The following is a 15567-nucleotide window of genomic DNA, read 5'->3' on the forward strand; positions in this document are numbered from 1 at the left end:
AGGGGAGCGAAGAATGCCGGAATTAAATGAAAAGAGAAAATGGGGAGGCAGAACAGGAAAGCGAATTGGAAAGAGAAGGAGGTCAAAGATTATACTGAGTTACCTGCTTACTAAACTCGCATTAAGAGCGGAATCTTCTGTAGGCTCGGCTTGGCCTCAGTAGGTGGGCAGGAAATGAGGCATACAGAGAGATTCAGGAAGTCATTGTGTGCGGTGGACCGCACTCAAGGGATACATTTTATGGGAATAAAGTGGGGGAAAGAGGTATTATTAAATGAAAACGTTTTGGGTTAAAGAAAAATTTCAGAAAAAGGTAAGAGACACATTCATGCAATTTCATTCTATTCAACTCCCAGTTTCTCCACCCATATCTACTCTGCATCTTTGTGACTTTAAATTGTGAGGATTAAGGTGATATGGTGCCGCTTGGTATTCCCCTTATCCATTTTTCTGTTGTCTGGGAGATCTGGAAGCTGTGAAGTGTAGGTTTTGAGGGAAACACTTCTCAAAGTGTTGAATTATATATAAACCGTTGTCGCTCATCAAATAAGATGTTGACCTCCCATGTTTATGAAAATGATTCTCGCCTCTGGAAACAGAGACCACTTTCCAAGGTCGCTTAAAGAATATTTGATCATTCCAGTACTTGCAACCAAGACCCAAAATTATTCAGCCCCTTGCTTAAGGTTTTCAGCAGTGAATAAAATCGGAGTCATTTTTTTGGAGGGGGCATGGGGGGTTGAGATAGTTTTTGAATTTCTGACGTAGGAATCAAAACGCCAATGTATCTGAGTAGTGCTTTTGCACCCAGCCCTTATTCTTGAATGATTCCTTTGCTAGTTGGTGCTTCTGGACATTTTATTACGTAATTTATTACTCTTGTATATTCATTTATAAACAGCCTGTCCTAGTCTCCATCAGCTCATGTGCACCTTGGGGTCCTCCTCAATAAAAACTAGTCCCTACCTTGAGATAATGAGAGTGAGACTACCTGACAGTGATACATGGGTGTTTTAAAATCAGTTGTTCAATCAAGGCCTATATTTGCTGTGCTTCTTAATACCTCATGAACATCGAAAGCTAAATGGTTTATCAGGACCGGGATGAATTCTTCAAACGTCAAATTTATTCATGTGTTTAAAAAAAAACTCTTGGAAAATTCACAGTGGCCAATTTAGCCGCCACAGTGCTAGCACCAATCTACTCGACATAGTGTAAACACAGAATATTTTAGCTGCGTCTGGTGTGAAAAACTGAAAGTACCCACTTAAAGACATTTTGTTAACCTATGCCTCAAATGTTTTTGCTTATAAATACAGACTGCTTTAGTTGTCTAGAAGTTCTCATGTCATAAGTTCCTAAAACGAATTTCAAATAAAGAGAACTACACAGAGAGAGAGAGAGAGAGAGAGAGAGAGAGAGAGAGAGAGAGAGAGAGAGAGAGAGAGCTCAAGGTCAGTTCCTTTCCGTCTTTGGCTTTCATGTGTTTTTTTTTTGGTTGCCATTGCTTGAGTGGTCTGCCTTTCGCTGATCATTAAATTGTCCCATTTGTTGTTCCTATTCGGGTTTGGTGATGAAGCTTCAAATAGTGCTTTTGTTAGATTGCAGATAAGACATGGCATAGAGCTTGTGTTTGTGACAGCTTGCTCAAATATGTAATTTGCTCTCTGATTTAACATTTTAATTGCTTAGCTTATGGCTTTTTTGTGTGATTTGGGCAGTATTCCTGCTTTCTTTGAAAACAGTAATTTTATAGTTTTGTTTGGCTTGCGGTTTTTTACATAACTTGACAGTTTAAGGTGTGACAAGTTTAAGAGTGCATCTTCCAGCTACTTTGGCATTATTACTGTTTTCCAATCTTGGCAAGATCCAAGTCCAAGAACTTAAACAGACAGCAAGAAAACGGATCTCAAGTTCAAACCTGAGAAAGGTCCCCTGTCTCTATTGACTAAAATCAAGACCATGTGCAGTCATTGATTTTTCACTCCTTGAGTCGGACCGTTTTGATGTTGTAGCGCAGTGTTCGTAAACTGTGGGCCGCAAGCTGAATTTTGGTGTGTCGTGAAAATCTAAGCAGTAAATAAAGATGGCTTAAAATTTTGTATTTATCCTGACAAATTTGCTGCATTTCAAAGACCGAGGTCAGTGGTCAGGCTAAGTCTTCTGAACAATGGCTGCTTATGTTTTTTAACCTTGTAATTAGTGTTTATAAAGTCCTCTTACTTTGCAGTCAGAGAAAGTAAAGTGAATGGTGCATTGAGTGTGAAAGGAAAAGCTAGATGATGTCATATTTCTTTGACATGTGCAACAAAATGTGAATACATCTTAATGAACAGTAAAGATTCAGTAGTTAGAAAAGCAAAAATTAAGCACATTATTTTGTAGTTCTGAAGTATGATAGATACAAAGATTTTAATTGGATCAAAACAATTTAAGACGCTTTACTTGGTGATGCACAAATGATAAGTATTCGCTGAAGCCAAATTTACTTAGATTATCATTTGCATGCTTTAGTTTTATCGGTCCAACTATATTTCTCTGCAAATTTAGTGCCATTTCAATGGAAAATGTGCTGCCAGAAATGACACTGCGCTACCACACCATGCTTTATGTACATTAAAAGATGGGTGGGTATTGAAAGTTTGCCATTCTAAAAATTGGGTGGTGGTTCTAAAATGTTTAGGAAGCACTGCTCTAGTGCATTAATGAATCCGTACAGATTTGTTGCGGTGGTTCAGGGCATTTTCTAGAATCACAGGCTGTATTATTCTGTACAACTATTTAAACTTTTTATATTCCCTGCCCACATCAGCAGGAATGGGTGTCATTCGAACCTGAAATTGTCATCAAGACCCTAATAAACTTTTGTTTTTGTTGGCAATTGCATTTTTCTCATTTACCATCATGGTCTTTACCTGGGAACAATCTGCTGTAATGTCTGTTTTTTTAGGTCTCACCTGGCGTTAGCAGCGCGCATGCGCTACTCTCGCCATTGCGAGTGCCTTTTGCAATCGATTCAGCCAAAGCTCGTACGGGTGGACAAAGAGGGCTGCTCTCGCCATTCAGGCAAAGGTAAACATGCACGCGTACGTGCACGTGTACTTACGGACAGTAGACAGTCCGACGCCATCTTGTTTTGCTTGTGCCAATAGCTTTGTATTGTCATGGCAATTAAGCTGCTAAGCTAAAGGTGTCCACGGTGCAGCTTAACTCTCTTGCGCGCAGACTCCGAACCCTCATCATTATAATAAAATTCGGCCGTCGACAGTCGCAGGTCTTCACTCTGTGTCCTTGGTACTGCATGCTCCTCGGGTCAAGTCTTTGCCCTTTCTACTCCTCCAAACGCTCTGTCCCAGGTAGGGCTCTCTGCCCAGTACTCTCTCTCTCCACGGGCTCTCGCTGCTCTGAGTTCGAGCGCCACAAAGCGCTCTGCTCTGATCTCCCGTGTCTCTCTCTGCCCTCGATCCCTGAATGCTCGCTGACACTCTCCGCCCTACCGTGCTGATTCTCTCTGGCTCGCGGACACTCTCCGCCCTCCCCTGCTGAATGTGTCTGTGATCAAAGCCAGCTGGGTCCGGGGGCTCAGCTGTCATCCCGCAGCTATGCGAATTATTACATCACTGCCCACTCTCTTTCCTCAACATAGTATTTATATATCTTCTAATGTCACACGCAGTACTTTGGTCTTCACCCCTCTGAATAGGAAAATCCAGTCACGTTTTGAGGTTATCAACCATTAATATGCGAGTGACACTGTACATGTATTGAGTGTAGCTAGAGATGATTTGCTTTTTTGTTTGTCTTACTAAAACCTTGACTGAAAGTTACTTTTCTAGCCCCCATTACTAATGCTGCGCTACTAAGTTAGGGCAATAGCAAAAGTTACCAGCTCCAATGGAAATACCTGACCCGCGGTGTCAGCCGCTGAAAACACTGTGGGCCTGGCCCGTCTCGTGCACACTCAGCAGCCGCTAAAATCACTGTGGGCCCGGTGCGTCTTGTGCACACCCAGCAGCCGCTAAAATCACTCAGGGCCCTGCGCGTCACTTGCACACCCAGCAGCCGCTGCAAACACTGTGGGCCCGGCGCGTCTTGTGCACACCCAGCATCCGCTAAAATCACTGGGCCCGGCGCGTCTGGTGCACACCCAGCAGATAATAAAATTACTGTGTGCCCAGCGCGTCCTGTGCACACTCAGCAGGTCTCGCCTTTTATTATAGGCATTTGCTTTGCTATACAATACCATTAGCAATGCAAATGGCTTTACCTTAATCAAAGGCGAGATCTATTGCATTTTCAATACTTGCTTAGGTTTGGGGTGTCTTTCACCTTAAACGACTGTAGTCTGTCCCAGTGAGAGGCAGGTATTTTTTACTACCATTATAGACAAACTGTATTTGCACACATGTTTGCTCGTTGATGTTGTATAGCTGGACTTTTGGTTTGGTACAGAATTCAGTCTTGCCTTTTGCCACGTATGAGGGCATGGCTCTTGCACGTATGAAAGCCACCACTCTGCTTCATTGGCATTGTGGTACTACTCTGTCAAGGTGTGGCTTTAAGGGACGCAACGGATACGGCTTTGAAGTCTACCCCAAAGTCTTCTAGACATTCTGTAATTGTGAGAGCAGCTTCATCTCATTGAGACTCAAAGGAGTTGTACATTCTTGATAAAAATGAAGAGGATGCAATGGAATTGACACCCTCGAATAGCAGTCTCCAGGTTGTTGATTCGAGTAGTGCCCGAATTATTGTACCATTGTAGTCTTTTGTACGTATTTGTCATTTCCTCTCTACCTCAAAGCCATGACCACTCACTGGCCTCATTAGTTACTTTCACACTGCTGCACAAGGAGGCCACTGGTCCTTTCCAAAAGAAAGAGGTGGTTCAAATGTTGAAAAGCCAGTTGTCATTGGTACTTTTACTTTATTACTTGAAAAATCTCATCACTAGTGAAGGACCCTTGCATTTTTTTCAGACCTTCATTCAGACAATTAATCTGTGCTGTGAAAAGGAAACTGAAGCACAGCACCAAATCACCCTCTATTTGGTAAGCCATGCCAGTCCAGCTTCAGTTATTGCAACCTACTGTGTGCTGATTCCACAGCGAGAAAGCAACAGAGAGATATTATGTTAGAACAGAAAAATCCCTTGCGTGGTAATGGCTACTGTACACACCCAGAGTTAAGCAGCAGAAGTGCGGTGGTGGCAGCATTCTGTCTTTGTGACAGTGATCAGTAAAGTGGACAGAGCGTATTATTTGTGTCCCTGGAGTGAGGGCTACCAGTCCACTCATGTAAAGTTACACTGCTGTGTACCTAACTCACCCTTGGCCTACATCATGTTAGTATGTAGCACATGTATGATTGCATGTGCAGGCTGCAATGTATGTGTGCCTGTGCATTGAACTCTACTTGGAGACCTGTGGGTTCCATATATGAAGCCCAGGACCTTGAAGAGGGAGGTGGATGAGCTATTCTAGACAGATTTGTGGGTTGCCCACATTCCTGAGAGCTTGGTGGGACACACACACTGGAAGAAAGGAGAGCCAGGCTCTCTTGTGCATTTCAAAGGGGTCATTTGATTCTGAACAGGTCAGTGGTATCTGGACACAATTCGGGAATGCAATGGAGCTGATAAGGGAATCAAAGAATAGGGCTAGGGGCCTTAGTAACCTTTTGAGTGGCATGTATCAGTGAGACTCACATCCAGGTTTCATCCTGTGGTTACTCCCATGGCCTGTGTGTGGGGCTATCTATTTAGGAGTCGTTCCTACTTTGGCCGACTACTTCCAGGATAAAGGGCAGGACTGAGGAATGGAAACCCCACAGCAACCCCTACATCACGTACTTCAAAGACTCAGACTCTTAAATCACATCTGTGTTTAGAAATACATAGATACAGTATATTGCCAAAATAGAATTAGCAAAAACACAAAGGCAAGGCTCCATTTCTATACTAAGGACTCCTCTCCCAATCAGGCATGTCCCTTTCATTCTGCAACTTGAGAAAGATTCACCTAATTAAAAAGAGCCCGCCCGTAACTGATGACAGGTATCCGAGCTCATATTGGCTCAGACTAGATCGGCCTCTCTCATTTAATATACACAATTGTTTATTGTTCTCTCATCGTCATATACAGTGGTTTATTGCATTCTATCGAGGTGTAAGCCCTGATACTAGTTCATAGCTACAATATCAGAGGAACCTTCTACAAAGCTTATTGTTTGTGATTATTAGTGTCTCAGAACTGGGTTAAGAAATCTGTTCTTTGCTCTTTACTGAATGCCCACATTAAAAGTTCACAGAAAGCTTAGAATTGCTAGAAGACCCTTCACAGGCCTGAAAAAAAACCTTGACATTTTACTTAATGCGTATGTCCCTTTTCTTCTGTCCAACAAACTCTGCACTCACACAATAGTCTTCAAATGTATATTGACGAAAGACAAATATATCACTGAATCATAGAATCATCCAAAAAGGAGGCGAGACAGAAACCATAAAGTGAGTGCTACTAGGCAATATAGTGTGTTGCTTGTCTAACATTTAGCACTCTACAAACAGGCTTTCAGTGGGAATTGCGTGGTTTCATGAACCAAAGAGTTCACACGTGCTGTAGTCTGAGGTCATGAGAAAGCTGAAGATTATCTTCAGTTGTAACAAGAATTTAATCATTTTGGTTGAGGAAGCCAATCTTGCCTTAGACATCTCAAAAGCTAAATATGTGAAAGCGAGGCCCTTTGTGTCATGGACACAAGGCTGCTCAAACTGTACTTTAGTTTTCCATTGTCACAATCAAATAGCCATCATCACTGGTATAGTACGCCATATATATTAATTTGCATGAAAGATGCTTTCTTATAAGGTTTGCAGGTGAGGTAAGATTACAAAATAAAGCCTATTGGTCAGTGATTGGACCTAGAGAGAAATACTCTGAGTTTGTAACATAATGAGGAATATGTGTATTAAACATGCCAACTAGATCAATACTTTTGCCTGTGAGAGGAAGCGAAGCCGGGCAATATAGATGTTTTCAGTGCAGACCTGCATATACCAGAATCTGTAAGACACGAGGTGGGCTTTCCATTGATGATGCATCAAACAATACTCTCCCTTCTGTTCGACTGGGATTAAAGCATTGACCCTGCAGGCTGCTTCTCATGGGCTGTTCTATAAAGGAGGATATCAATTTTGTTGAGAGTCAGTAAATTCAGGTTGCTTGATCTGTTCGTGTGAACACTTAGAAAAATTAGGGCAACTATGTTTCTAGCGCCCCAACAGTTGAAGCATGAAGAACCACTAGTGGAGCAGAATATCCCTTTCCGTGCCCTTGAATCTGTGCACACCTGCCCTTCGTCGTCATTCTACCATTCAGTTCCTTCATTCTCCCTCTGTTTGATCGTATGTTGGAAGGATTGATATTGCAAAGCGATTAGCTTTAATTCTATAGATTCATTCTTTATTTCCTGACCAACAACACAATGACTTGCAAAGGAAATCAACTCAGAAAGCCTTTTAGTCTGCCACCTGAAGCAGATGTTATGCAGCTGCTACTGCACTTTAGGCGGTAGCCCCTGAACAATGTAGCACCAGCAGCGTCTTGAGCATGTTCTCTAGCATTAGTAGAACCAGAATGAAGGTCGAACTCATCTTGCAAATGATCAAGATGTACATCCGGAGTTTCACCTTTGTTTTCCTTGCTCTTATTTAATCTTACTTAATCAGTTTCAAGTGGACTTACTTCAATACCAGCGTTCAGCAATGTATCTCTATGAGAAAGGAGAGCAGCTACAGCAACAAGGGCTTGTTGTGGCCAATTGGTTTGGCTAACGCTGATCTCTTACTTCACTTGGCATATGAGCCCATATAGGTTTATAAGTTTCAAATACAATTTGCAATTGTTCACAAAACATTTGTGGATTTTTCTTTCTTGTATACTGGGGAGTTGTATAACTAGGTCAGCTGAGTATTGGGGAATATGGGTGGTGACAAAAGGAATTCAGGTTGGATCCTGGCAGTATGAATGTAGTCGTCACTGTTTTCTTCGACACTTGAGGAGAGGTTCCATTCTAGGCTGTGTGTTCCTTTGGGCTTTCTCTCTATCCACCACATGTTGTTCCTTAGATTATTCCGGGTGATAGTTGGGCTAAGGGCCTGATCCCTTGGATGCAGTGCTTTGGAACGGTGGGGTACTGAGCGAGACATCACCAGGATGGCAATTTGGGTGTATTTATGTCACTTTCTTGTCTCGTCCTCACACCAGTTACACTGTAGTCTGTTGTAGATGTCGACTCGCTTGCGCTGGATGTGCTTGTTTCTCGCTTGCCAGCTCATTAGGTGCCACTGCTCCAACCAAAAGAATGTTCTGTGGTGTATCCTACAGCATCTCCTACTGGTATGTAGAAATTCGGAGCATCTAACATAACTTCCTCCTTTTCTTCTACCATTTCTGAGTTCTGGCGAGCTATTTGGGGAACCATGTAAGGGGGAGGTGGCGAAGCGGAGACAGAAGATATACCTGTGTCCCACAAATCAATTATTTAGTATCTGTTTCTGATAGGCTGTCTATTTCTTTATTGCTTTATTTGTGGCTTCTTTAAACCAATTTAATAATGCTTCCCACTATTCTGGGTTAGATTTATACTTCGGATCAGTCAATCATTTTTTAAGGTTAAGCATTGAGTATCAAAGAAAACATCTTACACAAAATACTTCTTAGCTTCACTGCGAGTGTACTTGGTGCACCGTGTTCAATATTTCTGCATACGTTTTCCCATTCTTGTGGTACTTCACATGGTCGGGAGTCTCTTTTTCTGGGGCTTGTTCTATTTTAGATTTTCTTGCCCCCATCACCACTCTACACCCTCATTCACAGCCAGATACACAATTTGGTGTATTCCAGCATCGTGCTCTTGCTCATTCCATGGGAAAGGTAAAAAAGAAAACAACAAATGTGTAGCTACCAGCTCTTTCCATCTATACTTTTGAAGGAGGGTAGGAAAGTTCTTTCTTGTCTGTACTCTGATCACCTTATGTTCGTATATCCCCCGTCACAGCCTTTTGGGGCTCACAGAGGTTTCAAGGTGGATTGATCAGCACACCTCATGCGTTCCCACATTCATCTACCAGGGATTGCAGTAATGTTTCTAGGCATTCCTTGTCCTTTTTCTCACACTGCCCCATCACCTCCTGCTCGAAACCATGAATCCCACTCACACATCCAACTTCTAACTCCTGTTATTCTTTGACTCCACTGTACCTATCTAAGCCGGTGTATTCCATTGTCACCTACTGAGATGGCAATTTCAGTTTTCAATTCTTAAAAAAATGTTTTTTTACGTATAGTCAATAAACGCAATCAGACTTCATATTGAATACATTTTATAATCGCTTTAGGGCTGTCTGACCTGCTCTGTGAGTTGAATGGCGGGCGGTCCTCCACCCAGATCTCCCAGAAAATTCTCATTCTTTCCTTTGGCACTTGGGATTGCCATAGGGAGTCTGGTCCGTCTCTGCTCCTAACCATCGGTCAGGTGCTTGCACTTTCCGATGCACCATGTCTGTCAATTCATACAAATTGAAGCCGTAAAATGTTCTGGGACCAAAGAGAATATATCTCTTATTCACCAAATCAGTCAACAAAGAGAATCCCCCATCACCTCCAACATCAGTGAGTTTTATGAGGTAAAAGCCGAACATAAATTTGTAATATTCTATAAGCAGGCTTTAAATGGGAAACGCGCAGTTTCATAAAACAGGGAGTACACCGATGCTGGAGGCTGAGATCAGGAGAAAGGAAGAAATCGACCTTCCATTGTAACAATAATAAAAACTGATCAAGCTGACCAACACTCTATCATCTCAAGAGCCAAGATGGTAAAGAGAAGCTCTCAGGGTTGTAGATGGGCACTTCCTTTAAGCACAGTTAGCAGGAACGTGTCAGCATGACTGCAGCAATGCAATGGTTTAGATTGACACTCCGTACTCGTGGGATGTAGTCTGTCTGCAACCAGTGTTAAGAGAGGTAATTCTGCACAGCACGAAAATAGTTTAAACTTATGCCGAGCAGCATGCATGGCCACCGTCGTGTGCTGTACACTACCACACCATCTAGCTTTAAAAGCCGGAGTTTATCTCTCCGTGCTATTGTCATTTTTTCACCTTTCTTACCATTTGGTCTAGTTTATTCGGTGGCATCAATCACCCATTTTAGGAAAGCTGAAGATCCTTAATTATTGGTCTGTCAGTAGTGCGTGCCTCATAGGTTTTAAAAGGGCACAACTTTCAATGCAATTACCTTTTCCTCCTTCAAGCTTAACATTTTATTTGCTGAGAACATGGCACTGCTTGTTGAACCATTCTATGCTTGTAAATGTCCTTCCCTTCTTGTCATTACATCAACTTCTGTTAATTGCAAGCTATACTGATAAACATTTTCTCGGTTCTCCAGGCTAGTTTTTTGACCACATTCATTGTTCTTGCCTAACATTTGCTAGATTTACAGGTTAAACTGTAAAATATCTCTGCCTGTTTTCTTGATACAATCACCGGTTTAAGAAGGTATGTTGCATATTTTGAATGCTAAAAGAACTCTGTATGTGCAAGATAGGGCTATCACACTTTTCTTGTGTTTATCACCCCAGTGCTTGAGAAGGTTGCCGCAATTAGGGCTGCCTAGGTGTTATATAAAATATTTCCACCAAAAGGCCAGCAGTTATTGAACTGGTAATGTAAGTGCATACTCGACAGGAGGGATGGTAAGAGTTGCTGTACTTTTGAGACTCATTCAATTTTCTGAAAGATGTAAAGTGTGAATGTGGTTTATTGTACATGTTTCAACAAGTCGGTACTAATTCCTAAGCTTGTGATGACACTCAACAGAAGCTGAGTAGTCTGTAGTTAACTGGATATGGCATGTTTCCTTGACCAATTACCCACAAGTTTCAAATGCTACTGGTTGATACTTCTTGCAAACAAGTGAATCTGTGAAATTTCCTTGTGGCAGAAGAAACCGCTACACCACACACTGTTAACATAGATTCTGCAGCTTAGTATCGTTCTATCTTTGCAATTTCACCAAATTCTCCATATGGAAAGAAAATGGGTAAAATCTGCACAGCTCTCGGTAAAACAAGATTTAGGGTCTGGCACTACTTCCTCTTTGGGACCTAAGCATAACGTGGTAGAAGAACGCAAGCACAGTAATTGATTAAGTGTAGCGATAAGTAGCTTAGTCTTATTTGTGGCGAACCAGTTACAGGTTGTTAGTAATCTAATATTGTTCAGAAGGAAGTTGCAAAATATCTTCTTTCAACAAAACGTCCTGCGTATATTCTGACTCTTGTTCCTATGGTCCATTTACCACTAGAAAGTGGACTCCCACGGGCATGAAGTTCAAGCTGAAGTATATTAAGGCACAAGCTCAGTGATGCTGTGTTGGAGATAGCCACAAGCGCAGAAATGTCCTTTCAGCACATACATTCCCTCTCATTGTAAAACTAGAAGCTAACAGCAACGTGAATTTAGTTGCAGCAGTGCTGCATCACCATGGTAAAGCTAGATCACCTATGAAAAATGAAAGTAAATGAGAGCACTTCTCTGTTCGCTCGACTGACACACTCTCTCTCTCTCACACACACACCAGTGTCTAACATGTCTGTGATTTGCTTTTTTATTCTGTCTTTTGTCTAGATCCAAGGAGCAATCATCATGTCGTCGTTGATTGAGGTAGTCATTGGTTTCCTGGGCCTGCCAGGTGCTTTGCTGAAGTACATTGGTCCACTGACCATCACACCCACCGTGTCTCTGATTGGACTCTCTGGCTTCCAAGCTGCTGGGGAGAGAGCAGGCAAGCACTGGGGTATAGCCATGCTGTAAGTACAGTGTAAGCTTGCCATACGGACATGTTCGTGTGGCTAGCTGCCCTCTATCCTCCTTGCAACAGGAGAGAAGAGGAGTGCGTGCATTGGGTTGGGATATGTATGAACGCCGATCTTAGAGTGTAGGAGAAATTAGACATCTTTGTGTATTCTTTTCCTGGGGTGATTTTTCATCCAGTTGTGTCTTTTCTATGCATTCAGGTACCTGTTGCATAGCATGTATGATGAGAAAAATCAATGTAAGTGCAAGAATGCAAAGAAAAATAACGTGATTGAAAGAGCTATCTTCTACTTAATTCGGGATATTGAAAATCTTGAATGTGTTAAACAGCAGAGTGATTCCTGCAAAACGTGCCTGGATATTGAGCCACTTTTAGTCAGGCATGAAAAATCTGGTGACCCTTAGTTTAATTTAGAAGTGGGATTTAGATACTCTGTACATAATGGGGTTTGGCTATACCGGTGTTCAAAGAATGATGAAAGCAACATTACCAAGCCTTCCATACACCAAATCTCAAAATGCGACTTTTTTATATTAAAAAATGCACAATTATTTGAGAAATGCTAGCCTCTAAAGTGTTGCTTTCTCCAAAGAGTATGTAAAACTCACTACAATGTAGTGTCACAGCTGTATAGCAAGATAACCTCTGATCAGTTTTAGGGCTTTGATGACAGGTGGAGTCTTAATATGTATCGCATTTCTATAACACTAGCATATTTTGACTCCAAATATTCAAAATATCAAACTAGTATACCTTTTCACATCTATCACAACTGCAGACATGGAGATTTTTCTTAGCACTAATTTAAGCAATGTAACTGCTTGCAGGTCTTCCCATTAAAAGGTCTGCACAGTTAAATTCCTGAGATCTTCTCAAAAAATTACATCAATAGTATTTGGACCAAAATATCAAAGTAGAAAGCTTCCATCCAGCAGAAATAGATTTTTACAAGATTTGTTTTATCTACGCATGATTACATGAAATCATGTCATTCGCTTATACGTACTAGCACTTCAATAATAAGACTTGCAATATCTATTTCATCAGCAGCTACAAAAATTGGTATTGCGTTGGTAATAGGAATATAAAACTCTTTACACATGCTTTTTGATCTGTTACTGTACTTTCAAGTAGAATAAATTTATACAGTGTTATTTCAACCTTCATTGACAGGATCATGCTTTTTGCTTCCATCATGTCTTCTGGCTTCCCATCTGTAATTGCATGTTTAGGTCACGTTGGAGTAAGCAGCGCGAAGCGCTGTGACCAGCGAAGCATCTTTTGTCATCCACTTCGTGGGAATGTGAGGCAGGGGATGGGCACGTGCAGGCGATTCAAATCCCCCATGTGAGCGCGCACGTTCACCCACACGCCATGCACATCTCCTGTCCTACATTGGCAGCAGGTGGATAACGCATACACAGACACACACGCGCGCACGCACATACACACGCACATACACACACACACGCATCCCCCCCCACTCACCGGGCTCATGCGCGCACACACACACACCCCACCACTCACCGGATCTGTCGGACTCCTCTCGTCCCGCGGTGGTGGCGGCTGCACGGGGTTGGTAGGCGGCGCGGGCAGGCACCGGCAATGTGCTCAAGCCCCCTCCGCTTCTCTCCTCAGACTCCTTGCGGCAGCGGTCCAGGCCCAGCCAAAGGCGGGGCTCTCCCTTAGCACAGGAGCCCCGCTGGGTCACACACTTGCTCCCTCCTCGTCACAGGAGCGCGGGGTAGGCTCCCATTCGCTTCCTGTCTGTGCTGGTGGCCCCGCCCTCAAGCAGGCAGTCCCGCCTGGTTTGCTTTTCCTCCTTGTGAGTGCGCGTGCATTCATGCACATAGTGCGCACAGTGCACCTAGCAGACAGCAGCACAAGTGATTCTGTCTACCGGGGCTAAGTGCCTGATACAGTTATGCATCACTCAGTCCCTGTTGCACGATGAGCGTTATATTACTGGTGCAAAAACGTGAATGATGCGGCATTTGAACCGGATTTCCAAAGTGCAGGCCTCTATTAACGGCCCAGTGGATCAGTCTGCACTCTGTATTTGATCATATTTCCACTTGCAGTTAATTGTCAAGGTACATAATTGTGACCGACAAGAGATGTGTACAAAAAGCACATGGTCATATACTAAACGGCAAGCGGTACATGAGTGTTAATCCCTGCCGGATTCAAGGTGCTTTGGACAGATGGGCAGAGTTAGTTTATAGGATTGCGGTTTACAGAGTCCTGAGTCTAAGGGTGGTGTCTGAAGCAGCTCTGCTGTTTCCGTCTGTGCTATATATTTACTCCCCTAGTCGCTGTAGCTCAGTTAGTGAGGGCACGTGATGCTGCAAGGGGCTGTGTGCCACAAGAATTCATCCTTTCACTGCAGCTCAAGGACAGTAAGTGATCTATACACTCGAGGTGCCCGCTTGGATTTGTTATGGTGGCAACATTAACTGTGTGTATGACACGACTTGCTGCAGAGTTCTGTGTGACCTTTTGGTCATGGTTTTCCACCTCACTTGAGTCCAACGCACCTTTCGCCATTTTATTGCAGCTTCACAACTATTGTGAAACCTGTAGATATTATTGTACTAACACGATTCTTCGTGTGCTTCTGAAATCACTGGTTCTTTGAGGAGTCTCAAAGGACATTTGGCTTAATGGTTTAGGCGCCTTCTACAGAATGACATATCTTCTGTTTAAGCGGTACAACAAATACAACTACTTCCGGTCAGTCAATCTGGCCTTTCATCTTCCCAATGTCGATAATATGAGTACCATTGAGATGGTTAACAATGAAAATGTATTATATGGTGCAGAGGTAGACCCAATGGTGAACATGCATTTTACACATATACGTTATGTTACCTTATGACATGTGATTAAGTCACAACCTTCAAGTCAAGTCCCATGACCGTGTTATTCATGTGTGATTTTCTTTTTTTTTTTTTTTTTCAGAATATTTTATTGAAAGTAAATTTGTGTGATTTTCTAATCAGATTCTCAGCACAGCAACTGCAGGAAAACGTTGAATGCATGAATGAAGACATTACTCTTCCTTTGCCATGCCCGTGTAAACATGGCAGCCTATCGTGGTGTGCCCGGGTCATCCTGGCTTGATTATAAGTCAGTGTTTCACTCAGACGTGTACCTCTTGAGGCTGTTTGCTAAACATACCGTGCATATGGAGAATGTAGTGTGCTTAATTTGTAAGTGTCGGGTCCTTTGTCAGGAGACCTCCACAGCTTGCATCACCCATGGCCACTACCAGCGCTGCAAATGACAGTACCTAGACAACTTATAACCAGCACACTGCTACAAGTGTGACAATTCACACGATTCCAGGCCCCCACAGCTATAAAAATGGTGTGGGAGGCAGGCATTTTATCGCCCTCACTCTTATCTATCTATCTATCTCCCTCACTCTATCTATCGCCCTTCCTCTATCTATCGCCCTTCCTCTATCTATCGCCCTTCCTCTATCTATCGCCCTTCCTCTATCTATCTATCGCCCTTCCTCTATCTATCTATCGCCCTTCCTCTATCTATCTATCGCCCTTCCTCTATCTCGCCCTCCCTTTATCTATCTCGCCCTCACTCTATCTATTTATCCATCTATCTATCACCCTCACTCTATCTATCGCTCTCCCTTTATCTATCGCCCTCCATCTATCTATCGCCC

The 15567-nt window shown here is 42.7% G+C and overlaps 1 protein-coding gene across 2 annotated transcripts in view; it reads left to right on the top strand.

Annotated features, from left to right (window-relative positions):
* Window positions 1-15567, top strand: part of SLC23A2 (solute carrier family 23 member 2) — a 1215437-nt gene that overhangs the window by 960442 nt on the left and 239428 nt on the right. For both annotated transcript variants that reach the window (XM_086943514.1, XM_086943515.1), the window contains one exon: window positions 11693-11874. In XM_086943514.1, the coding sequence (XP_086799640.1) occupies window positions 11693-11874 (182 nt within the window). The remainder of the gene's footprint in view (window positions 1-11692; window positions 11875-15567) is intronic.

The sequence above is a fragment of the Lissotriton vulgaris genome, chromosome 11, assembly GCF_964263255.1.
Source record: "Lissotriton vulgaris chromosome 11, aLisVul1.2, whole genome shotgun sequence".
In the NCBI taxonomy this organism is placed as follows: Eukaryota; Metazoa; Chordata; class Amphibia; order Caudata; family Salamandridae; genus Lissotriton; species Lissotriton vulgaris.